This window comes from Gadus macrocephalus, chromosome 1 (genome assembly GCF_031168955.1).
Source record: "Gadus macrocephalus chromosome 1, ASM3116895v1".
Lineage (NCBI taxonomy): Eukaryota > Metazoa > Chordata > Actinopteri > Gadiformes > Gadidae > Gadus > Gadus macrocephalus.
The window spans coordinates 26,201,682-26,225,740 of NC_082382.1; the positions used below are offsets into that span (position 1 = coordinate 26,201,682).

The 24,059-nt window shown below is 43.9% G+C and overlaps 3 protein-coding genes, 1 long non-coding RNA gene and 3 other non-coding genes across 8 annotated transcripts; 2 read left to right on the forward strand and 5 right to left on the reverse strand.

Moving 5' to 3' along the window:
• Positions 1 to 22: 22 nt before the first annotated feature.
• Positions 23 to 95, reverse strand: trnaf-gaa (transfer RNA phenylalanine (anticodon GAA)). Its single transcript has one exon. It is a non-coding gene; the product is annotated as a tRNA-Phe (tRNA).
• A 697-nt stretch (positions 96 to 792) lies between these two features.
• ndufb11 (NADH:ubiquinone oxidoreductase subunit B11) lies at positions 793 to 3,143 on the forward strand. The gene is made up of 3 exons (XM_060054476.1): positions 793 to 1,040; positions 1,439 to 1,569; positions 2,938 to 3,143. The coding sequence occupies exons 1-3, from the start codon at positions 867 to 869 to the stop codon at positions 3,065 to 3,067; spliced, it is 435 nt and encodes a 144-aa protein (XP_059910459.1). The 5' UTR covers positions 793 to 866; the 3' UTR covers positions 3,068 to 3,143.
• A 1,748-nt stretch (positions 3,144 to 4,891) lies between these two features.
• LOC132459758 (uncharacterized) lies at positions 4,892 to 10,890 on the forward strand. The gene is made up of 2 exons (XR_009526290.1): positions 4,892 to 5,421; positions 9,936 to 10,890. It is a non-coding gene; the product is annotated as an uncharacterized LOC132459758 (long non-coding RNA).
• Positions 5,029 to 5,101, reverse strand: trnar-ucg (transfer RNA arginine (anticodon UCG)). The gene has a single exon. It is a non-coding gene; the product is annotated as a tRNA-Arg (tRNA).
• tpk2 (thiamin pyrophosphokinase 2) lies at positions 6,453 to 11,599 on the reverse strand. Of its 2 annotated transcripts, none has more exons than XM_060054498.1 (8): positions 11,492 to 11,599; positions 10,526 to 10,767; positions 10,362 to 10,425; positions 9,933 to 10,063; positions 7,930 to 8,048; positions 7,098 to 7,230; positions 6,760 to 6,856; positions 6,453 to 6,635 (listed from the first exon to the last, which is right to left on the reverse strand). In XM_060054498.1, exons 1-8 carry the CDS (start codon positions 11,499 to 11,501, stop codon positions 6,589 to 6,591), a joined length of 843 nt encoding a protein of 280 aa, XP_059910481.1. In that variant the 5' UTR covers positions 11,502 to 11,599; the 3' UTR covers positions 6,453 to 6,588. The 2 variants fall into 2 exon arrangements, with proteins under 2 accessions (XP_059910481.1, XP_059910472.1); XM_060054489.1 differs by having other exon boundaries at positions 6,475 to 6,635; positions 11,306 to 11,564.
• A 206-nt stretch (positions 11,600 to 11,805) lies between these two features.
• On the reverse strand, positions 11,806 to 11,893 carry trnay-gua (transfer RNA tyrosine (anticodon GUA)). Its single transcript is given in 2 exon segments — positions 11,806 to 11,841; positions 11,857 to 11,893. It is a non-coding gene; the product is annotated as a tRNA-Tyr (tRNA).
• A 7,463-nt stretch (positions 11,894 to 19,356) lies between these two features.
• LOC132459776 (troponin C, slow skeletal and cardiac muscles-like) lies at positions 19,357 to 23,393 on the reverse strand. The gene is made up of 6 exons (XM_060054544.1): positions 23,238 to 23,393; positions 21,650 to 21,680; positions 21,229 to 21,375; positions 20,627 to 20,741; positions 20,034 to 20,170; positions 19,357 to 19,770 (listed from the first exon to the last, which is right to left on the reverse strand). Exons 1-6 carry the CDS (start codon positions 23,259 to 23,261, stop codon positions 19,739 to 19,741), a joined length of 486 nt encoding a protein of 161 aa, XP_059910527.1. The 5' UTR covers positions 23,262 to 23,393; the 3' UTR covers positions 19,357 to 19,738.
• Positions 23,394 to 24,059: the final 666 nt, after the last annotated feature.

Sequence of the window (24,059 nt, forward strand, 5' to 3'; positions counted from 1 at the left end):
TGCGATAAAAGGCTAAAATGACTGCCGAAACCCGGGATCGAACCAGGGACATTTAGATCTTCAGTCTAACGCTCTCCCAACTGAGCTATTTCGGCATGCTTTTCTCTCCACTTATAGTATATACAATTCTTTATTTTTGAGGTTCGATGCAAAAACATAATTCTTTATTTAATAAACCCCCGGTATGAATCAATTATTAAACTACTGCTTTAGGGTGATATATAATATGGATGCAAACATTATTGTGCTAGAAACCTGTAGTACTCTTTTTGAGAAGCACATTCATTTGTCTTCTCCTATTCCCAAAAGATTTAGTTAATTTTTAATTCGATTTTAAGAACAAGGCCAGCACAGTGAATATTTAATGCAAGCTAAGCGGAAATATGAAAGACTCTTCATATTATAGCGAGACTCTAGCGCCCACTAGTGGAATTAAGGGGAACAGAAGTCGACCGTTCGCTTAACGCAGTAGTCGCCAATTCAGCTCTTTCAGTGTCTGGATTTTATAGGGTGGGAATTTAACGAAATTTCCCTTGTTACAACCCAACTACAAAATGGATGCATATGTGCGATTGCACTGTAGACAGTAGCATATCTGATGGAGTGAAGCCTGGTTCATGCCATGACAGGTTTAAGATGGTCTTACAACTGTCTTTGAAACTGTCTTTGAAAATGCCATTAAAAAGGTCTGGAGCCAGACCCTCTAATAACATCCCATTACTGGCTTAGTTTGTTCAGTTGACCAGCAGGTGGCGCCGTTGTAGCGTTTTTACAACCGACAATCTAAATCTTCCACTACTACTTCCGGGTCGACGGTAGTGTCTATCCTGTGTGTTGGTGCTGGGGTGACAACCGAAGCGGACAAAATGCTATCCCGATTTACCCGGTTAGGGACAACCTTGCCCCGTATTCTCGCCAACAGTGGGGTTCGTTTCGTTTCGCAGTCCCAGAAGTCAGCCTCCGCCGGGTCGGCCACCCTGTCGGAGCTCCTGCCTCCCCAGGACAGCCATGACCATGGCGAGGTCAACCACTATGTGAAGGTGAGTTATCCGACCCAGCAGACCGTATGGATCCGCTGGCGTCAACATCGACTTGCAGTGGATGTTTATTTGTGATATTTTACCTCTGCACCTCTCTCTGTGTTTTGTGGAACTCAACATTCACGTAGAACATCAACATAGCCCCCACTGATCACTGTTTAGGCTTCCATTATCCAGTCCCAGCATCGTACAGTGTCTCTGGATGTCGTGTAATCATATCCAACATCACGTTACCTCTTTATCAAATGTCTACTGTTTTGCTAACATTTCACGACGGTTAAGTGCATACATTTACAATACTGCAGAAAATATTGCAATGTGAATGATCTGGAATGGATATGTAAACAAGTACCACGAGGTCTATTAGTTTGAGCCCACTGTCATACTGCTTTTTCCAGAATCCCGACTACCATGGGTTCTCCACCGATCCAGTGGTAGATCAATGGAACATGAGGCTGGCCTTCTTCTTTGGGGTCTCTGTGGTGCTCGTGATCGGAGGAACCTTTATCCACTACTTGCCTGACTACGGGTAACCCTCTTATTATTATTTGTGTGGGTGGGTAGGCCTACACTACTGTAGTTCAAAAGCACCCTTTCACGTATAGTTTTGCATTACTGTTTAGTTGCATTTGTAGGTAATTTTAAGTAAGGCCATGTCATTAATGAGCAGGTAGGGGTTAGGGCTTCTTGCTCAAAGAGGCAGACATTCAAACAAAGATCCTTTTTAGCTAGGAAGCAGTTGCAGTTTATTATGCATGCATGTATGCATACACACACACATATATATATATATATATATATATATATATATATATATATATATATATATATATATATATATATATATATATAGTTGTTTATGTTGGCTATGTCAAGCAAACAACTTTGGCCCTTTTACTACTATTGTTGTTTCAAAGTTAACATGTTTGCGTGAATGTCTCATGTTTTGCAGCCCTTTCCATTACAAACATGAATATTGTTAATGTAATACTCAACATTCGGCTTTAACAGAAATGCAGTTCCTGCTTTGAGTTCTGCCTTTGGTGTTCAGCTCTGCAAGTCTATTTATCTCTCACCCACCCACCCATGAACCTCCCTCCCTCCCTACCCCCCACCCCCCTCCCTCCCTCCCTCCCTCCCTACCCCCCCTCCCTCCCTCCTTTCCTATCCCCCTCCCTCCCTCCCTAGCCAGCCACCACCCTAAGCCCCTCGGTGCCTTTCCTGCCCAGCCACCCACTCCCACACCTCCATATCAGCCCTTGATGTGTAGCTGCTCCCCCTGACCCCGACTGCCTCTCTCCATATCAGCCCTTGATGTGTAGCTGCTCCCCCTGACCCCGACTGCCTCTCTCCATATCAGCCCTTGATGTGTAGCTGCTCCCCCTGACCCCGACTCTGCCTCTCTCCATATCAGCCCTTGATGTGTAGCTGCTCCCCCCGACCCCGACTCTGCCTCTCTCCATATCAGCCCTTGATGTGTAGCTGCTCCCCCCGACCCCGACTCTGCCTCTCTCCATATCAGCCCTTGATGTGTAGCTGCTCCCCCTGACCCCGACTGCCTCTCTCCATATCAGCCCTTGATGTGTAGCTGCTCCCCCTGACCCCGACTGCCTCTCTCCATATCAGCCCTTGATGTGTAGCTGCTCCCCCTGACCCCGACTCTGCCTCTCTCCATATCAGCCCTTGATGTGTAGCTGCTCCCCCCGACCCCGACTCTGCCTCTCTCCATATCAGCCCTTGATGTGTAGCTGCTCCCCCCGACCCCGACTCTGCCTCTCTCCATATCAGCCCTTGATGTGTAGCTGCTCCCCCTGACCCCGACTCTGCCTCTCTCCATATCAGCCCTTGATGTGTAGCTAATCCCCCTGACCCGACTCTGCCTCTCTCCGGTGCGTAGCATGCGGCAGTGGGCTAGGAGGGAGGCCGAGCGCCTGCTGAAGCACAGAGAGGCCAAGGCTCTGCCGCTGATCGCCGAGGACTACTACGACTCCAGCAAGATCGTGCTGGCTGCTGCCGGAGAGGACTAGTCTGTGTGGGTCCGAGCCCCACAACTTCAACTGTACATTGTATTTCAATATTACGTTAATAAATGTCGTCTGGGATGTTGCAGTTGTGTCTTCTTATTGTTATTGTTGGGAAATGCACTTGATGAAAATATTTGAGGTATATTTCAAACACTAAACGTTTAAGTGTTTGTTAATTGATTGGGCTATTTAACTCGACCGTGTCAGAGAATACTTGGCAATTGATGTATAAAGTCATGGTACTAACGCAAACAAAACTTGTTTAATTAACGTATCAACTGAAATACAGATGTTAGATATCAGTCTAATCAATGCAATAGCCTATTGACCGTCATTCAAAAACAAAAAAGCGTTTTGTAGGGCAGATGGATACCTTAAAGGCACCCAGTGCAACTTTCGAGGCTTAAAAATAAACATTCAATTTCTAGTCTTTTTTATACGTAGTAAGTTTCAATAACTCCATACCATTACATACCGACATTCAAGCAGCAAAGATGAGACGTCGTTGTGTGGTGAGAACTGATAGAAAATCGATAACAACAATGCCGCCATTTTCTTTATTTTTTGTAACCTACAATAAATAAAGCAGGCTTCCAGTCAATGAAAAAATGGCTTCTCCCCACCGGCGATTGTTGTTGTTTACGATTTTCTATCAGTTCTCACCACACAACGACGTCTCATCTTTGCTCCTTGAATGTCGATATGTAATGGTATGGAGTTATTGAAAATTACTACGTGTAAAAAAGACTAGAAATTGAATGTTTATTTTTCATTGAATGTTTACATAAAGTTGCACTGGGTGCCTTTAATGATCCAGTTCTATGTATTGTAAAAAAAAATTAACAAGCTATTCCATGCACAACCGTGAATTACCATTTACTTTGTTAGAAGTTCCTTTGCCAGCTCCTATGTTTGATTGGCCGTGTCTTAATTGAGAGGGTTGGTCTTAATTAATGTGACAGTGACGGGGGGCGGAGCGAGGGTCGGGCTGGAAAAGAAGAGAAGAATGGTAGGAAAACAAAACACTTTCCTAAAGCATCCTTGCTCTGGTCACAGCCCAAACAACGACTTTTGACGGACGGAATAAAAGCAGGAATTGTCATAAACGGAGTTGAATGGTTTACAACGGCTGACCTGAAGACCTAAGCAGATGAGCTAACGCGAGCTAAGGTTTCCCAGGGACGGGAGAGGCTCGACCCGGAGACAACGAGCCCCCGAAGAGACTCTCACACCGCATGAACTCGACAACTAACCCACTAATAGAGTAGGAGGACCGCGTAAAGATCAGCCTTTACTACGAGCCTCCCTGGAGCCTCTTTCCATGATGATGTATTACTTTAGTAGAGTTGTAAACACGTCCTTCTGGCTGCAGATCGACAGAGACCTGCCTGGAGGAAGGGCACAACTCGTGGAAATAACTCTTCATTTTCATTTTCTATAGATCGTGAAGTCTATGCCCTTAAACAATTGATTATTTCCCTATATCTCAGTCGTTCAGCTCAGTCTGTGCGCACACGGCAGGCGAATTTCTTGTGTGGCGTTGAAAAGGTAATGCTGAGAAAAATAACAATACTGTAAAGCCCCTTTAAAAACAAAAGGTGAGGAAGCCCTTTAATATACACAATATAAAGTGCGACTTGGTGTTGTCCGCCAGATGGCTGCTATCCTTAAGAAGCTGTTCCCGGAGGTGTACGTGCCCACCGTGTTTGAAGGCTGGGTCGGTGTTTTCGAAGTGGACTCTAAACAGGTGAGGTGGTCTACGCATTTAACAACAGCCCTGAACAATGTTTAAATAGTTACAAGTATTGCGGATTTCATTTTTTACCCAGACACAGACGTCATTCTCATGTGCTTCTCCATCGATAACCTGGACAGCTTAGGTTATGAATCCAAAATACCCCTTGTGTTGCCTATCTATCATTGAAAATGTTTTTATTTATCCAAATCTAGAAATTTGTAAAATGCGACCACGAAGGGACTCGAACCCTCAATCTTCTGATTCGAAGTCAGACGCCTTATCCATTAGGCCACGCGGTCATATAGATTACCACACTGTTTGTTCATTATTTTTAATATTAACATTAGTTGCTTCGATTTTGGTTTTGTTACGATTGTTCTCGGCAGCACTTAATACACAGTGGATAGAAATGCCGGCTAAATGGCCAAATGTAAATAATGCTGTAAATCTTAACTATTGGCTAACTGACGTTGGCGTACCTTCCGGTCGGCTCTCAGAGAACATCCCTGAGAAGTGGACCCCAGAGGTGAAACACTTCTGCCCCAACGTTCCCATCATCCTGGTCGGCAACAAGAAGGACCTGCACAACGACGAGCAGGAGCTGGCCAAGAGGAAGCAGGTAGGTGACGGACGCGGGACCCGGGTTCACTCTGGCAACTCCTGGTGGAGCGGGGCGGGGGGCAGGATAATCTTGTGTAGTGTCCCGGTGGTTCGAGGGCAGTCCGGCCTCCCCATTCACTTCAACACATTATCCATAGTGGGTTCGATCACTGGGCACCTACCAGCTCCTTAACGACGACCTGTGTCTAGTGCCTTTGTATAGCCTATATATATAACCCGAAGTGTATATATAAAATATAACCCTAAGTGTCTACTATATAACTCAATGGTCGGGATAGCAGCAGGGAGTACAGTCCGATTAATTGGTCCTAATTTGAGTTATAATTCATTTAAAAAAAAGTTTGTTTATCGTTGACTTTCAACATATGCATGACATAGATTCAACATATGTATGACATAGATAAAAGCTTAATGTTTTTATTTGACTTAAACCATAAATATATATATATAAGTGCATACTCTGGATAATGAGACTAACATATTCTGTGTTTTTTCTATAACCTTTTCATGTAATTCATTGGTTTGCCTGGTTCTAGTTGACTAATAGCTGACTTGGCTCAAACATAATGCCCGGGATATTTTACATTTAGGTTTAAATATTACAGCTCTATAAACATTGGATAGTGTATTCAGATTGGCAGTGATTTCAATAAAGCACTGCCTGTTTGTTCACTGTATGGTTACGTCTTGAACTTTTCGTTTTAGACCTTTCCTTTGAGAATATCTTTCATGCACTTTAATCTCTTTGGAAATGACACTGCCATGCCCTTCTGTATTAATTGCACATATTTTGCACACTGCTTAAATGGTTAAAAACGTAAATGCTGAAAATCTTTAAAGCATCAACTTCGCCTAAATACAAAATTCAGAAACTAGCAAGCTGTTCTTTTTTTGTCCAGCTTCCAAAGACAGTCAGGAAAAGTCTTATACACACATGTGGTCCGTTTGATTTCTCCTCTTCATTGAAGATTTGGAAATATTGTCAACTGTAATGGAGACTTCAAGCAAAGGTCACAAGGTTATATATAATTTAAAAGAAAGGACAAAAATATTTATTTCACAGTATTTACTAAGGAGTAATGGGTTAAAATAAATGTTTTGTATTCAGGACAGGGTGAAATATATTTGACAGCATCAAGAGTATATGGTGTTCCAGATCTTAATCCTATAAGGTTTGATGAAGCCCCGTCACAAACTCCTGATAGTAAGGCTCTGCAAAAGAAGACATTAAAAAAGGTCATTAAAAAGTTGCCTTAAACTCTTGAAAATCTGATGGACAGTGGTTCCCAAACTTTGAGGGACTAATGCACCCCAGGCCTGGATGGGGAGGTCCTACCTGTATCTGGCTCTATACAGGAGTGTCTTATGAGAAAGTCCAGCACCACCATGGCACAGTTTGGTTTGAAGTCTCCACCGACCAGCATCTCTTTCACCTGAAGACAGACCTTTAGTGATGCTCCAAAATAATACGACAATATAACATGAGGCATGATGGGGTTTGGACTTCCAGCTGAAGGTACTTGGTGTGTTTCTCCATTTCCACCACCTACCTGAAGCCATGAGAGAAAGCTACCAAACCCCTCACTGCAAGTCATTTTGGATAAAAGCGTATGCTAAAATAGTAACATAAAAAAAAAAATTTGCAAGGACGCTGACTCATTGTTTATTACCCACCTTATCCAGCGGCAGAAAGTAGAACTCCTGCACTTCTCCGTCACCAACTCTGGGCTGGAAATCAGCAGGAAGTTCGAGGTCGAAGACAAACTGGCTCTCTGGAAAAATTCCTTCCTCTTCCTCGTAGGTGTAGCTTCAAACGCACAAGGTTTTGTCATTCATCAACTCATGAAGCAAACTCAATGTTGTCATTTGATTCCAAAGAGCTCTTCTTAATATGTGCCCTTATAGATCATTTATGTAAATAAATGGGTTAACGAATAGCATTATGACATGACATATTGATGATACGTGTCAAAATGCTATTTTTAACGAATTTATTACACACACCAGTGATCCAATACCCAATGACAAATAGTTGAATATGTACATTTTGACGTGCAATTTAGATTTACAATGAGTGTGCAGTGGTCAAGTCTGAAAATACATTCCTCATTAATAGCCAGATATTCTAATGAAATTCCAGTCTGCATACCTTATGCAGACTGGAGGTCAGCCCCCTTGTGCTTAGACGAACGGTACCCTATTGGACCAGAACATGACAAACACATGGCCTACAGCGATGGTACCTGATTGGACCAGTACTTGACGAACACGTGGCCTACAGCGATGGTACCTGATTGGACCAGTACTTGACGAACACATGGCCTACAGCGATGGTACCTGATTGGACCAGTACTTGACGAACACATGGCCTATAGCGATGGTACCTGATTGGACCAGTACTTGACGAACACATGGCCTACAGCGATGGTACCTGATTGGACCAGTACTTGACGAACACATGGCCTACAGCGATGGTACCTGATTGGACCAGTACATGACCACTCACCTCACCGTGGTGACCGATCTAGCCTTCACAGCGATGGCTGCTGGGATGCAGGCCTCCTCTTCACACTCCTTTAGCGCAGTGTCTCCGATGCCCATCCCTGCAGCCAGGCCGCCGGCCGCCTGAGGAGAGGCGCAGCGGGGCTTAAACCTCCTCCTTCATACCGTGTCTTATGGGAATCCTTCTCTTTATCCAATGACAGACCTGGAAAAGCTTAGCTAGTGTTGATGCATATGCAGGAAAACGCTTCGCAATGACCGTCGTACTGACACAGTACTACTAATGCTAACATTGACCGTCGTACTGACACAGTACTACTAATGCTAACATTGACCGTCGTACTGACACAGTACTACTAATACTAACATTGACCGTCGTACTGACACAGTACTACTAATACTAACATTGACCGTCGTACTGACACAGTACTACTAATACTAACATTGACCGTCGTACTGACACAGTACTACTAATACTAACATTGACCGTCCGTCGTACTGACACAGTACTACTAATACTAACATTGACCGTCCGTCGTACTGACACAGTACTACTAATACTAACATTGACCGTCGTACTGACACAGTACTACTAATACTAACATTGACCGTCGTACTGACACAGTACTACTAATACTAACATTGACCGTCGTACTGACACAGTACTACTAATACTAACATTGACCGTCGTACTGACACAGTACTACTAATACTAACATTGACCGTCGTACTGACACAGTACTACTAATACTAACATTGACCGTCGTACTGACACAGTACTACTAATACTAACATTGACCGTCGTACTGACACAGTACTACTAATACTAACATTGACCGTCGTACTGACACAGTACTACTAATGCTAACATTGACCGTCGTACTGACACAGTACTACTAATGCTAACATTGACCGTCCGTCGTACTGACACAGTACTACTAATACTAACATTGACCGTCGTACTGACACAGTACTACTAATACTAACATTGACCGTCGTACTGACACAGTACTACTAATACTAACAGCTAGTTGTTTAATGATCGTACGCCCATCAACTATACAAGCAGCAGTCATGAACCTCAGTGAAAACAAATAAATATAAATTAATACAAAGAGCTTATTTTGATGCATAAAAGGCCTATATAACATATGTGTTATCTATACGATCCTTCTAGCGGGCCTCTCCCACCAGGTTGGGTTAGGGTTGGGGTTATGCCGCGTTTCCACTGCGGGGTGTGGTACGGTTCGCCTCGCCTCAGTCCGGTAGGGAGGGGGCAGTATAGCCCAGCTCAGTTCCGAGGTGGTGTTTCCACCGCCGACAGTACCCTTTGTGGTAGGCCGGATGTCGATCGCCGCGGCAGCTACGTAAACATCGTAAACGTCTTCCTCCCCAAGAATGCAGAGGAACGTCTCCACCTCCTTGTTCGCCCAAGCAAGCGTTTTACGCGACATGTTCATTGTAAAGAATAATACCTCAAGGCTACTGTTTGGTTGTTTTTATCCCCACGTCGCCCGGAAGTGACGATTCTGTCGACCAATCAACGGACGGGGTGTGTAGCTCGAATTTTCCGGCACCCTTTCAGGCGTCTCAGTACCCCAACTGAGGAGTACTGAAGACGAGGAAAAAACGAGTACCGCTCAGTCCGGGTCACGGCCAATTTTGGCGGTGGAATCGCAATCCGTACCGCACCTTTGCGAACCGAACCGTACCGCACCCTGCAGTGGAAACGCGCCATTAGCTAACCCTAACCCTTACCCTAACCCTAGCCTCACTCACCAGGTTGGGTTAGGGTTATGGTTGGGGTTAACTAAGCCTAACCCTAGCCTCACTCACCAGGTTGGGTTAGGGTTATGGTTAGGGTTAACTAAGCCTAACCCTAGCCTCACTCACCAGGTTGGGTTAGGGTTATGGTTAGGGTTAACTAAGCCTAACCCTAGCCTCACTCACCAGGTTGGGTTAGGGTTATGGTTAGGGTTAACTAACCCTAACCATAGCCTCACTCACCAGGTTGTCCAGGCGGCCGGCGTACGTCTGCTTGGTGGCGGAGCGGCGGGCCAGCCACATCCTGAGCCCCCCGTCGGCGCTCCGGCAGAACCCGTTGATGTGGACGCCGTACCTCCTCACCCCAAACAGGCCTGCTCAGAACCAGGGCCGGGATCAGAACCAGGGCCGGGATCAGAACCAGGGCCGGGATCAGAACCAGGGCCGGGATCAGAACCAGGGCTGGGATCAGAACCCAGCTCAGAACCAGGGCCGGGATCAGAACCAGGGCCGGGATCAGAACCCAGCTCAGAACCCCAGCAGGCTCAGACTGGATAACGCTGGGCTGGGATCAGGCTAGATGAGGTGATCACCATCACCACATCTACATACTGCCCTGCCCGTTCTAAACTTTCTCAGGAGTCTAATTGTTCAAATTTCAACTGGACTTACTGGTTGCTGATCGCTCCATAGACATCAGTGGGGCGTCGCAGTATCTGGCCATGACGTCATACCTCTGACGGGGGTTAGACATTAAGTTATGTTGAATGCCTCCATAACTGCGTCAATATGATTGCATGAGGCTGTGGAGGAAGCGTGTCTAGTTAGTCACTCACCTCATCCCTCCATCCCTTCAAACATGTCAGCGCGTCGCTGCGTCTCAGGCTCTGCAGGACGCGGTCGACTTCCTCTGACCTCTTGGAGTGAGTGTCCAGCCTCGAGCTGAGGGAAAGGGCGCCGTCGTTGGGCGGATCGAAGACGTCTGGGAAGTTCCTCAAAATGGCGGCCATTTGAGGGAGGATCCAACCGACCTGTTGGTCCGCCACCATGAAGCGCAGACATCTGGCGCGGCAGGACCCTGGCAGGACCGGGACTAGTAATTAGCTGATTTATCGCCCATTATTTACAATCAAGACAATGAAATAACCACAGTATACCAGCATGGTACAAAATAGTGGAAATAAAAGCATAAAAACCTCAAGTATGCATGTTCAATCTATGTATTTATTCTATGCGCAAATCAAACAGGGTTTCAGATGCAAACCAAATAAAGACATATTGTAAACTGTATAACGTTAATCAAATTGTTAAATATGTTAATTCGATAATTTGCCAAAAGAACATCAGGCGCTGCAAACAATCGTTTGAAGTCAGTAGACACACAATTGGTTGATTGACGAACCAATCAAACCAACGGAACTAAATAAAGCATAGAGTAACGCAGTTACACTGGAGCGCCTTTCATTATGTTTGTTTAATAGCCTTCAACATTGATGGGTGTACGAGACATTGATTGGTGTACAAGCGGACTAAATAGTCGACAACTCGACACTAAACAAGAAAGAATACAAGTGGGCAAGTCCTATACAAAACGCAAATCACGTTCGACAGTGTACCTGGTGAATGGAAGTTATTCATTTTACGGAGCAATTGTAGCATTTTCTCTGACCAGACAGTGGCCATTTCGACTGCTTGTAAAGACACTACTCGTAAGCGACGAACAATAGATGACAGCAAGTAGGGCCTATGTGGTTTATGATATTTGACCCCTATAAATCTAGAATATACATTCACTATTTTACCCGAACGCATCGGTACATGAGAAGACTTCCGTATTCTCCCGACCAATGGTGCAGCGAGGCTGTGTTCAAGACCGTGAACTGGTCATTTACAGCTTCCCCGTGTAGCTCTCTCTATCTGTGTATTGTAAATATATATATATATATATATATATATATATATATATATATATATATATATATATATATATATATATATATGTGTGTGTGTGTAAATAAATACCGTAATAATAAGCGACTCTATACCAATGCTAAATAAAAAAATAATAGTACCGACGTCATTTTACCGTTATTTAGTAAGGAAGGTATATCAAAAGTCCTTCGAGCCGGATTTGAACCAGCGACCTAAGGATTTCAGACGTAAGCCACTACAGTCCTCCGCTCTACCAACTGAGCTATCGAAGGTCGATTTACGGTTGCGGGTTTCCCTTTTATGTTTCCATCCTTACCGTAGTAGCTATAGTCATGGACTGAACCACATTAATTAGAAAAACAAAAACGCTGGTCGTGTATGATATTGTTTAAAGGTTTTGTAGAAAATACAATTTAGTATTTAAAACAGCATCGAACCGTCCTAAACACCCCTCATTTAAAATAGTGCTGGATTATTTACAATTTGAAACACACTGTTGGGATGGAATTTGTATTAGTAGCGGCGACAGCAGCAGCAGCCACCAGGGGGCGCGGTTGTCCTTTCCGTAACCAAATAATAATAAATAATAATACATTTAATTTAGAGGCGCCTTTCAAGACACCCAAGGTCACCTTACAGAGCATATAGTCATCATTCAAAACTATGTAAAACAGACTAGGAATAAAAGGAAAACAGATGGAAAAGGTGACCGGAGCTCTATGAGCAAGGTACGCGTTTTATTACCTACTCTGTTTTCTGGGAATAATTGACGCAAGCAGAAACCAGAAAACAAGCCGTTTTTTCGTTTTTTCGTTTTGACAAGAAAACGAAAATCTAAATTTCAGTTCGTTTATTCGTTTTTTGGTTCTTACTGAGCGAAACGTATTATAGACACTAGCAGACACAGAGGACCACACCACCAACAGTCAAGACTGACACTGCTTCAAATAACAATAATAGTATTCATAATCATTTGAAAATGAGAACTTATGAAGTTATGATGACTTCAGTGCAGTTGATGTTTAGCCACAGTTAATACATGCAGAGTAGACCTGAGGGCTTTACTACGACATCATTGTCCGGCTGTGAACTATGCGCTCTGTGCGCGTTCACATCAAAGGAGCTGCGATCGCGGGCTGCTGATTTCCTCACAGCCTGAGAGCTATGAGGAATACAAGTGATTACAACACATTTCTGACAGCTGAACATTGCGCAGGGCTCTCCGTGAGACGCACGCAATTCAACCCATTCACACGCCACACAACTTGCGCCGCTATTTAACAGTGGAAGGGTAGGAATCAAATGCGTCCGGGTGAAATTTCAAAATCGTCCGGGATTTTATTAAAGCCTCAATACATGTTCACATTTAATTTGCGTTGCGTTCCTCTGGGTCTGTCAAAAACTAGTTGGGCTACGCCCTCCCCTACTCAGTTCTGTTCGCTTTGCATTGGTGGAAGTGAGTAGGGGGAGTGGTTAAGTAAAGCCTTCAGATTGGACGGTTTGACTTTAGAGTTACCGTCATGTTTTGTATTATTTTTTTTACCATTATTGTTTTATAGGGACAAACATTAACACATTTCTCCATTCTCCTGCAGGGGATTGATACAGTTCTATCTATGTAACAGAAGGAAACACTTACTCATACTCCATCAAATATTCATACTCATACTTTGCACACTTTACCACAGCATTGGCCTACTGAATGCCACAGATATATTTTTAAGCATTGGACTGAATACCACATAAATATAATGTATGTTTTGCACGTTTGCAACGTTTAAAAGTTCAGGGAAAAGTATATGCCTCTACTGGTGTTGCTTAGGCCAATATCCTTTTGAGGCAGTGTTGTTTCTGAATATTAGTGTTAAGGGCCAATAATGCCTACTATCATACATTAGTCACCATGTCTGTGGACAAATTTGTATGCAGTCACATATTAATATATCCCCCCCTGTAAATGGACCTTTATCCATTTACAGTAAACAGATCCTTTTTTCTTGCTGGAAGATATTTTATATTGTTTTCATATTATTATTTACTGACAGTGATTACAGAATGCGAGTGTGTGTTATATTGAAAGCGAGGCTGGGTGTGCCTATGAATATAGGCTACAGTGAGTTTTTTAAGGTGCTGTACAAGCAAATCATATTGACTACTCTGTACAGTGACAGGGAGTGTACAGTAACCTACTTCATTCAATATTGAATAGGCTACTGTAGCCTACACGATGTACAGATGGTTTTGCTCTTTGCTCATGGCAGTTGTGGCAGTCATTTTAACATGTCAGCAGGCAAGCTTCACTCATTCCAGGATGTATTATGCTTTGTCATATAGCCTACTTGGAACGTGTTTTGAAATGGATCTATAGTAGCCTATAGAAATTTGCCATCTGGAATACAAAGCAAACTCTCCTTCAAATGCACATTCATGGAAGTCTTGTATTGTCATCCCCAAATAATGCTGCAATGTAATAATATACATCTTTAAATGCACAATAATGAGTCATTATTTTTATTATGACTTATCAAAGATTTTTATTGGCTCCCAGAATGCAGGTCTGTTAGTGACTCCCAGTATCTCTAAAAACAGACTGGGAAGTAGAGCATTCAGTTACTTGGCTCCTTTACTGTGGAACCAGCTCTCCCCATGGGTCAGAGAGGCAGACCCCCCCCCCCCCCCCCTCACCTTCGCACCTTGTAGTTTGGCCTTGGCGTCTCGCAGTCTCTCTGTGTTTCCATATATTAAAATGACTGTCACAACTGCCATGAGCAAAACCATTTGTACATAGTGTAGGCTACAGTAGCCTATTCGATATTGAATGAAGTAGGTTACTTTACACTCCCTGTCACTGTACAGAGTAGACAATATGATTTGCTTGTACTGCACCTTAAAAAACTCACTGTAGCCTATATTCATAGGCACACCCAGCCTCGCTTTCAATATAACACACACTCGCATTCTGTAAACACCATCAGTAAATAATAATATGAAAACAATATAAAATATCTTTCAACAAGAAAAAATTATTTGTTTACTTTAAATGGATAAAGGTCAACAAATGCGCAATTTTCAGCTGTCAGAAATGTGTTGTGATCACTTGTATTCCTCATAGCTCTCAGGCTGTGAGGAAATCAGCAGCCCGCGATCGCAGGTCTGCTCTGCATGTATTAAAGGTCCCATGACATGCTATTTTATGTATTCTTTAATATAGGTATTAGTGGGCAACTAACACAGTATTCAAAGACGTTCCCTAAATTCAGCCGTGGTGCAGAGTTACAGCCACTCCGAGCCAGTCGTACATTGAGCTTCCCCCAAATGCGCTGTTTCGGTGGGCGTGTCAAGGAGGAGGGTGGGGGTGTGGCCCTGAGCAGCTTGCAGCCACCAATGCATGCGCTCTGTTACAGTGGATGTATCGCAATGGCGAGCCGCACACAGCCTTTAGCCGTGTTCTGTAAATATTCTAGAACACACGGGAGTCCTGGAGCTCTATATCTAAATATTATCATATAGCCTACACAGATATCTATATCATATAATATATATTATCACGGCCAAAAGCTGTGTGAGCCGATATTATGAATCTCAAACGACCGCGTTCTCCGGGTTCTCCGACGTTCCTGGTTCTTCAACGTCCACATCAATGTGAATACACACACTGGCCCTCATTTATCAAACGAACGTAGAAATGAGCGCAAATCTGAACGCATGATTCATCTTACGATAGGACCCACGTGAGATTTACGAAACCTTCGTATCACACCAATCCCAGCGTACGAAGGATCTTGGTGTTGATAAATACGGCGGCTGAGATCGATCGTAATTAACGTAACACGCCCATATAAAAGCACGTCTTCAGAAGTCTCGCCCCTAACTTTTACGACATGGAGAAACGTCCAACGGTAAAATAGAGGAATTTTTCCGAGACCCAAATGGAGACGCTCGGGTCACTGGTGGATGCGAACCGTCTGGTTTTATTTGGTAGCCTATAGCTGGCATTAAAGGCCAGCAAAAGAATGCTATATGGAAGGAAATAACTGTTGCAGTGAATAGTGTTTCCAATGTTCGTCGGGCTACGGAAGAGGTTTGTTAATTAAATTAATTAATAAATTAAATGTACAACTTCTGTTATCCAGCTTAAAACATTTCACATATATGCTATTGTTTGCATTCCGTTAAAGTTATTTAATTCCGAATAAGGTGAAGAAGAAATGGTCCGACATGAAGCTCAGCACCAAAAAAATCGTGTTGCGGCTGTGAAGCCGGCCAAGCAAGAAACGGGAGGAGGCCGGTGCAGTGCGACTGCAGCGTAACTCCCCGAGATGACTCTGACCATGTAGTGCGCCCTGATGTAGACGATGCCCAACGTTGCTATTTTGGAAAATAAAAGAATCGTGCGTGCCCCCAGGCCATCGGGCTACCATGTTCAGGATTGACATTCTGGCATCGCAAATAATCGGAACATTAACTGAATGGTAGCTTTTGCGGTTGATGTACGCGTAATCATTAATATATGGTTCATACGCACATGGGTACAATCAACCGCACCAATCACATTTGGAAACCTAGCAATAGCATACAAATCCCGTTTGATTCCAGTTTGCTGATCGTTATTATATGGGAATTTAATATAACGTTCGGAGAGGGACATTATAGCTGCAACTGCTGGCATGGTTCGGCTAATACTTGGCTGGGAAATAGCAGACCTGTCCCCGATCTCCCGCTGCAAGATCCCGGTGGCCAAAAATCCCAAGGTAGAGCAAACCTGCACAGGTATTGCGTTTGATCGCCTAGTTTCTTGCCTTAACTGTGGCTCCAAAGCATTGCATAGCTCCATCAGGAGATGCCTTGGGAGACGAAAACGACTCAAGAGCCATTCATCGCCCTCCTTAAAAAAATCGGCGCGGTCTCGAAAAACTCTCTCGTCTGTGCGTTGAGGTCCTTAACAGAGCCAGATCTGCCATCGCTGAGACACGACCACCTATTTGGCAAAGCTCCTGTTAATATAGACAGCTGAATAAACATTTCACCTGTCACATTCTAATTATTTTCATAGCAATACTGTTTTTAATTAGGCCTGACTTGATTGTAATTGTTTGAACGGCTGGGCTAATTCCAATTTATTTAGTAATTAATACAGATGTTGAACATGGGCTACTTGTGCTGCACTATTCATCATTGAAATACCCGTATGTTGCGCCAAAAAAACTTGCGTACACGAGCTCAGACCTGACGTGAGATTTCATCGCAGCCTGCGCTCACGTTCAAATTGATAAATGCCAAGCTCAACGTTGAAATGAGCGTACGTCCATTTTACGCACGTTTTCTGTCGTACGCTCGTTTGATAAATGAGGGCCACTGTAACGCAAGTGTTTCTTGACGGTTCTTTGACGTGTCTTGTATTTCCACAACGAGACTGTCGTGGGGGTTATCTGAGCCATGGTTGAGAAGGAATTGGGGGAAAGGAACTTTGATTTGACTCGCTGAAGTACATGAACTGCGACATGCCGCCGGTTGCCGCGAGGCACCATCGCCCGGCAGCGGGCAGCCGGCAGCAGGCAGCGCGCGGTTCAGTCGACTTCAGGTTGATGTGAAAGTGGAAGAACCAGAGACGTCGCAGAACCCGACAAAGTCGTTTGTGATTCATAATATCGTCTGGAGGCGCACACAATATGTTATATGATATAGATATCTATGTATATGATATTATTTAGATATAGAACTCCAGGACTGTAACGCAAGTGTTGTACACTTCCTTGTTATTTGGATAACCGTTCTGCTGTTGGTGTGATGGCGCATAACACGTCGGACTCTCGTATCTGGTATTTCTACAACGAGACTCGTATTGGGGGTTATCTCAGCCAAGGTTGAGAATGAATTGGGGGTAAGGAACTTTGGCTTTGACTCCCTCAAGAACATGAACCACGACATGGAGGAGAAAGGGATTGTTGGCGGCGAATGTCTCCCGCTTGAGCCCCGCTGAGGGACCACCGCCGGAGGCGGAGGTGCATAAGCGCTGCCCGGCAAAGATCCCTTTCTCCTCCTTGTCGTGGTTCATGTTCTTGAGGGAGTCAAAGCCAAAGTTCCTTCCCCCCAATTCATTCTCAACCTTGGCTGAGATAACCCCCAATACGAGTCTCGTTGTAGAAATACCAGATACGAGAGTCCGACGTGTTATGCGCCATCACACCAACAGCAGAACGGTTATCCAAATAACAAGGAAGTGTACAACACTTGCGTTACAGTCCTGGAGCTCTATATCTAAATAATATCATATAATACATAGATATCTATATCATATAACATATTGTGTGCGCCTCCAGACGATATTATGAATCACAAACGACTTTGTCGGGTTCTGCGACGTCTCTGGTTCTTCCACTTTCACATCAACCTGAAGTCGACTGAACCGCGCGCTGCCTGCGGCCGGCTGCCCGCTGCCGGGCGATGGTGCCTCGCGGCAACCGGCGGCATGTCGCAGTTCATGTACTTCAGCGAGTCAAACCAAAGTTCCTTTCCCCCAATTCCTTCTCAACCATGGCTTAGATAACCCCCACGACAGTCTCGTTGTGGAAATACAAGACACGTCAAAGAACCGACAAGAAACACTTGCGTTACAGTGTGTGTATTCACACACACACATGTGGCGCTCGCACGGTCGAGTCTCATTGGCGGGCCAACGTCTCTGGGCGGGCCAGGCAGAGTAAGGGGAGGAGCTGAGATTCCTCATGACGTCATGAGCACAGATTTCCAAATCAGCGCGCTTGAGCCTCCGTTTTTTCAAAGGCGAGCAGAACAGCTAGTGCTCGTTTTACACCAAACGCAAGTTTTAGCCACTGGGGGACCATAGGCAGGCTAGGGGAACTCATATTTATGTTAGAAAACCTCATAAATTGAGATTTTCATGTCATGGGACCTTTAACTGTGGCTAAACATCAACTGCACTGAAGTCATCATAACTTCATAAGTTCTCATTTTCAAATGATTATGAATACTATTATTGTTATTTGAAGCCGTGTCAGTCTTGACTGTGGGTGGTGTGGTCCTCTGTGTCTGCTAGTGTCTATAATACAGTAATATTTTTGTCGACATTATCAAACGGAAGAACTTTTATTATGAAGAGCACAGGGCAATGAAGCACGCTAGCCAATAAGAGGACCCGCCCACCGGCGGAAACCAGATATTGAGTGGTAAATTCGTTTCGCTCAGTAAGAACCAAAAAACGAATAAACGAACTGAAATATTGATTTTCGTTTTCTTGTCAAAACGAAAAAACGGCTTGTTTTCTGGTTTCTGCTTGCATCAATTATTCCCAGAAAACAGAGTAATAAAACGTACCTTGCTCCACATTAAGCCTTTGTGGGGGCTATTAACTGTGTAATAACTGTGTTAAAGAATAACCATACTAAAACTTTTTGCCAATAATTTCAACTGAACAATGTATGTACCACACACAAACATATGCTTACCTGTTAAGTCATGTCATGAGCACTCAGTAATTGTTCATGTGTCAATTACAATTACAATTAGGGCATTTAGCAGACGCTTTTATCCAAAGCGACTTACATCGGTTAACACACATTGACACACCGACGGCAGAGTCAACCATGCAAGGCGACAGCCAAATATGTCGACCAAATATAATATAATAATAATAATAATTCAACAAGCAATAATATGTATATTGTTTTACATTACAATTGATAAAAAAACGCACAGAAAAGACACAAAGCAGCAATACTGAAAATCCCTTTATTGAAAATACATTGTTTTCTGCTATAATGTATTCTTTTTTCGTCTTGGTGGATGTGTGGTCAAATAAGTTTAGAAAATATATTCTTACATTTTCTTGAGAAATGTGCCATGTACCTTTATGGGCGTAATAACTTTGAATTGACTCACTTCACAACAAACAAATCTCATTCATATTTAAAACATAATAATAATGTTTAGAAGGTTCTATGTGTTTGTATTTGAAATTTAAGATTTGTACAAGTAGGCCTATTCAATTAACAACTTGTAGACAAAGGACAGGAAACACGAGAGGGAATGACATCATTGAGCTTTGAGGAGTCGTTCAGGTATTTTAAGATGGATCCATGTTGTTGTTCAGAAATCTTCTATTCTACACCCTTCATAAACTCCAGGAACTCTGGAAGAAAGATAAAAGAACAAAAACCATTATGCTGCTTGTAAAAATCTAAAATTATATTATCAAACAGGATATGATAATAATTCAGAATCATGCCTATTGCAGAAAATGCTCCATGGTTTTATAGACTTATAGAAAACGCAATATGTATGCTAAAACCTACGCCCTGAACCTATGCCTTGTCTTTCTTCTGCCAGAATCTTTGTAATTTAACTAGTCATTTAAAGTCCTTTAAGCCCCGCCCCCACTCCTTCCCTGCATACCGTCGTAGTCGATTCTGCCATCGTTGTTCTTGTCGCCGTCCTTCATCAGCTCCTCGATGTCATCCTCTGTGATGCACTCTCCTGTGGACTCCAACATGGCCTTCAGCTCCTCCAGGTCGATGTAGCCATCTCCGTTCCTTAACACAGGATCATACGCCCCTTATCGTTGGGACTGCTTGCTAACCCACCTGCTAGGGACCACTTGACGTGATCCAGGATCCAGCCGACAGATCCAGGATGTGAAAGTCCTTCTCACTAGTTTGAGACGACCACCTGGATTTGCTAATGAGCTAATTATCCTGATAGCACAGTTTAACTAATGAGGGAATACAGCTATTTTATGGCAGTTGGGGTTTGACATTACAATATATATCTCTTCGTTATCTAGCAACCATTTTCTTCATTATGCAAGTTATGATCATAGCTGGTTTCAGTTGAGCATGACAAAGCTGGCTCAATAATACCTCACTGGAACAAAATTATCCTTCAACAAACACTTTGTTTGCCATCCTACAGGCCTACAGTGTAAGCGTACACTTCACTGTGTCTTCAAGTGAAACTTTGTAATGGAGATACTCAGAGGAGAAACTCACTTGTCGAACATGCGGAACAGTTCAGCGAGCTCCTCTTCTGACTTCCCCTTGCTCTCCTCCTTCATGCAGCGTACCATCATCACCAGGAACTCGTCAAAGTCTACGGTTCCACTGGCTGGAAGAACATGGCCAATAGCTTAGAACCATGCACCGGGTCACTTGGAGCTTCTGAATATAACATGTCTGCCATCTGCATTTCTGCTTGGTAAACCCATTGATGTAAGAAACTGTTTAACTAAACTGGTTAGCGAGGATGGCTTTTGTTTTCTGAACGTGATTTTTTTCCGCATGAACTGGAGTACTCTAAAAAAATACTATATTGATCTTGATGGGGAATACCTGTACAGGAATGGGAGATTATATATATATATATATAACTTATAAAAGGTTTGCTATATGCGACTGAGTTAGCGATGTGGCTGGAGGACGATGAAGACTAAAAATGGTTTATTAGTTAGCAGAGATGGACAGTAATGTGGCTATGTTAGCCATGGCTGTTTGTACTTTGGCTGGGATTGAAACAATGGAAAGTTGTTGGCTAGGTGAGCAATGGCAGCTAGCAGTCTGGCTAGGTTAGCAACGATGGCTAGCTGCTGACGTACCATCTTCATCCACTTCGTCGATCATCTCCTGGAGCTCCTCTGGGGTGGGGTTCTGTCCAAGCATCCTCATAACCTTCCCTAGCTCCTTGGTGCTGATGCAGCCATCCTCTGCGTCCTGAATGAAGACATCAAACGCGGCCTTGAACTCTAAAGAGGGCCAGAAACATAGGCGGCTTTGAGAAGTAACGGAAATCAAAAAGATGTGAAGAACGTCTCAAATATTGTTGTTAGTAATTAGCATCGTCATGCTATATGTAGCTAGACTAGAGGTAGAGACACTTGTATTGGGTTGTAGGATTTTACAGCTTTGGTATTAGTAGTAGCCTCATAAGGATTCACGCTAGGCTTTTATAGTGATACAAGAAGTAGTGGTACTTGCTACATGCTAAAGCTAATGTTGATTCCTCAACAAGATTCTCACCATTTTTCTGCTCCTCTGTCAAGTTCTCAACCTAAAGAAAGAGAAAGACGTATTGTTAGTTGCGACATATTCAAATAATTTTATTATTTTAAGTACACTACTTACAAACCCATATTTTCCGATACATACGAAAAAGGGCATTCGATTTATGCAAAGTGAGGAAAGCAGAAGCTTGTCATCTCCTGACAATACGTGTATTTTTATACGCACTGCATCCCGCCCCATGATGCATATCGTATCACCAGGTTCTTGCCAATACCACTGGCACCCCCGCCCTCCTCACGATTCGTCCTTGAACCCTCACCACCCAGTCCCTGGCCCGACCAACGGCTCCATGTAGGCACCCAGGCCCTCTCAGCCCCCCCCCGACCACCGTATGACTGAAATGTCATGGCACTTTCTTCACCTGCTATTCTGGTCCCACGGGGCCACAGTTGGATGCGTAGGCCAGCGGAGGCTATTGGGGGAGGCGGTGGGTTGGTGGGGTTAGGGGAGGTATTGGGGGAGGCGGTGGGTTGGTGGGGTTAGGGGAGGCGGGTGGGTTGGTGGGGTTAGGGGAGGTATTGGAAGGGTTGGTCACAGCAGGCAGTTGGCAGCCTCCGGTCCGATCTGTGGTAGCAGTCCTCACTTTCGATGGCTAGGGCCAGCAGCTGTCATGTCCTCTCCTCGTTTGTCCTACCTGACCGTCCCAACTGTCGCTTTGTTCTATTGTTGTCACGCTGAAAGATGTCAGAAATGCTTGCTAGCTGAGGCAGGCATCTCTTGGACTGGGACCAGGGGATAAGAACCAAGGGTCGACCGTCTCAACCGTCCAGCCAATACCTGCCAAACTAGGCTGTGGCGGTTCGCCTTTAATACGCTGACAGAAATAAATATACTTGTGTAACAAGTGTGTGTAGACAAAGAGTTATTGTGGGAGCGATGAGCAACCACAGCGCTATGAAATGCTTCTGAAATGTTCCTATGGGATTGGCCAATGTTCATGTGAGGTCCAGTGGTAATGGGCTTCTTAGCTTGATCTCTGACAACTGTGAAGGCAGTTGGTCTTGACCTTCCATAAGAACACACTATGTGTATATACCGTTCGAAAATCCTAGCACGCAAGCTGGCATGGAAAATGGCTAAAAGTCTGTATTCATATTCAGATTTGCTAATGTGCGCAAGCAAAGTTTTGTGTACACATATACAAAACTTTTTTATCCAGAGCTTTCAAACTTGTTTCTGTTCTTATTCTTAATGGCAACAGGCTGGATTTCAGCCCGTCTCCAAGACGCATGACGTAGCAGCGCTCAGAGCCAGGGAGCCCTGAGCGGGTCCCTCTGATACCCTTGTCCCCAATGTCATGCCACTGCTGTCCTCTTAAACACACTCCACACAGACAAGTTAATACCATTTCTAAAAATACCTTTATAAAACGTCACAATTTGCAATTTCACTTCTTGTAACTTGTTGATTGTAGCAATATATATATATATATTTTGCTATATATGATAGCATATATGTATATATTTCTTCTTAATGTAATTGATAAATCCATTAATAAAATGATCATACCATGATTAAATAATAATGCTGCTTGTCCACTCACCGCTGCCTTATATACATCATCCATGGTTCCTGGTCTGTCTTTGTTTTATCCACACACTCACACTCACAGTGCTGCTCTCACTGAGATACAAGACAAAGACTTGAAGCACTACCTGCCTCTCTCTTTTGTTGGGTGGGGGGGCGGCTTTGGTCACTCAAAACCCACCGTTGACGTACACACGTCACCCAACTTGATGAGGTGTGTGTGTGTGTGTGTGTGTGTGTGTGTGTGTGTGTGTGTGTGTGTGTGTGTGTGTGTGTGTGTGTGTGTGTGTGTGTGTGTGTGTGTGTGTGTGTGTGTGTGTGTGTGTGTGTGTGTGTGTGTGTGTGTGTGTGTGGTTGTGTACGCACATGTGTGTGTGTGTGTGTGTGTGTGTGTGTTCTTATGGGAGAGAGAGATCTATAAATAGAGACAGAAGGGTGATTTTCCAACAATAGCAGCGCATTGGCGGCAGCGCCTAAATTGGAGACATTGTCTGTTTGTCCCGGCCTACTTAGCTAATAGAAGAGCCACCATTGGTTCTGGGAAACAAGCTCTACTTTTGGTTATGCCTTTATTCTCTACTTTTGGTTATGTCCAGTGCAAGCACTGGACATCATAACCATCCTTATCAATTTGTTTTTGATGCAATGATATTGTGTGACCTGACCTTCATCGGCCTTGATCACATCGCAGATGGCTGCCACCATGACCCCCAGGCCAACCGACCAGGCCTGGGGGTCATGGTGGCAACGACCTGCAGTGGGATCTCATTGAGGAGCAATCAGACAGGAAGAGAGAGAGAGGGAGAGAGCCTGCAAGGACAAATGCTGGTATATGTAT

Coding starts and splice junctions, on each gene's coding strand:
- ndufb11 (XM_060054476.1), top strand. CDS start 867: ATGCTATCCCGATTTACCCGGTTAGGGACAACCTTGCCCCGTATTCTC. Junction 1,041..1,438: donor AGGTCAACCACTATGTGAAG/GTGAGTTATCCG, acceptor TGCTTTTTCCAG/AATCCCGACTACCATGGGTT. Junction 1,570..2,937: donor CACTACTTGCCTGACTACGG/GTAACCCTCTTA, acceptor TCCGGTGCGTAG/CATGCGGCAGTGGGCTAGGA.
- tpk2 (XM_060054489.1), bottom strand. CDS start 11,501: ATGCGTTCGGGTAAAATAGTGAATGTATATTCTAGATTTATAGGGGTC. Junction 8,049..9,932: donor CCGGCCGCCTGGACAACCTG/GTGAGTGAGGCT, acceptor GCCTCTCCTCAG/GCGGCCGGCGGCCTGGCTGC. Junction 6,857..7,097: donor ACTTTCTGCCGCTGGATAAG/GTGGGTAATAAA, acceptor GTCTGTCTTCAG/GTGAAAGAGATGCTGGTCGG.
- LOC132459776 (XM_060054544.1), bottom strand. CDS start 23,261: ATGGATGATGTATATAAGGCAGCG. Junction 21,681..23,237: donor ATGATGTATATAAGGCAGCG/GTGAGTGGACAA, acceptor CTCTTTCTTTAG/GTTGAGAACTTGACAGAGGA. Junction 19,771..20,033: donor TGGCAGAATCGACTACGACG/GTATGCAGGGAA, acceptor TCTTTCTTCCAG/AGTTCCTGGAGTTTATGAAG.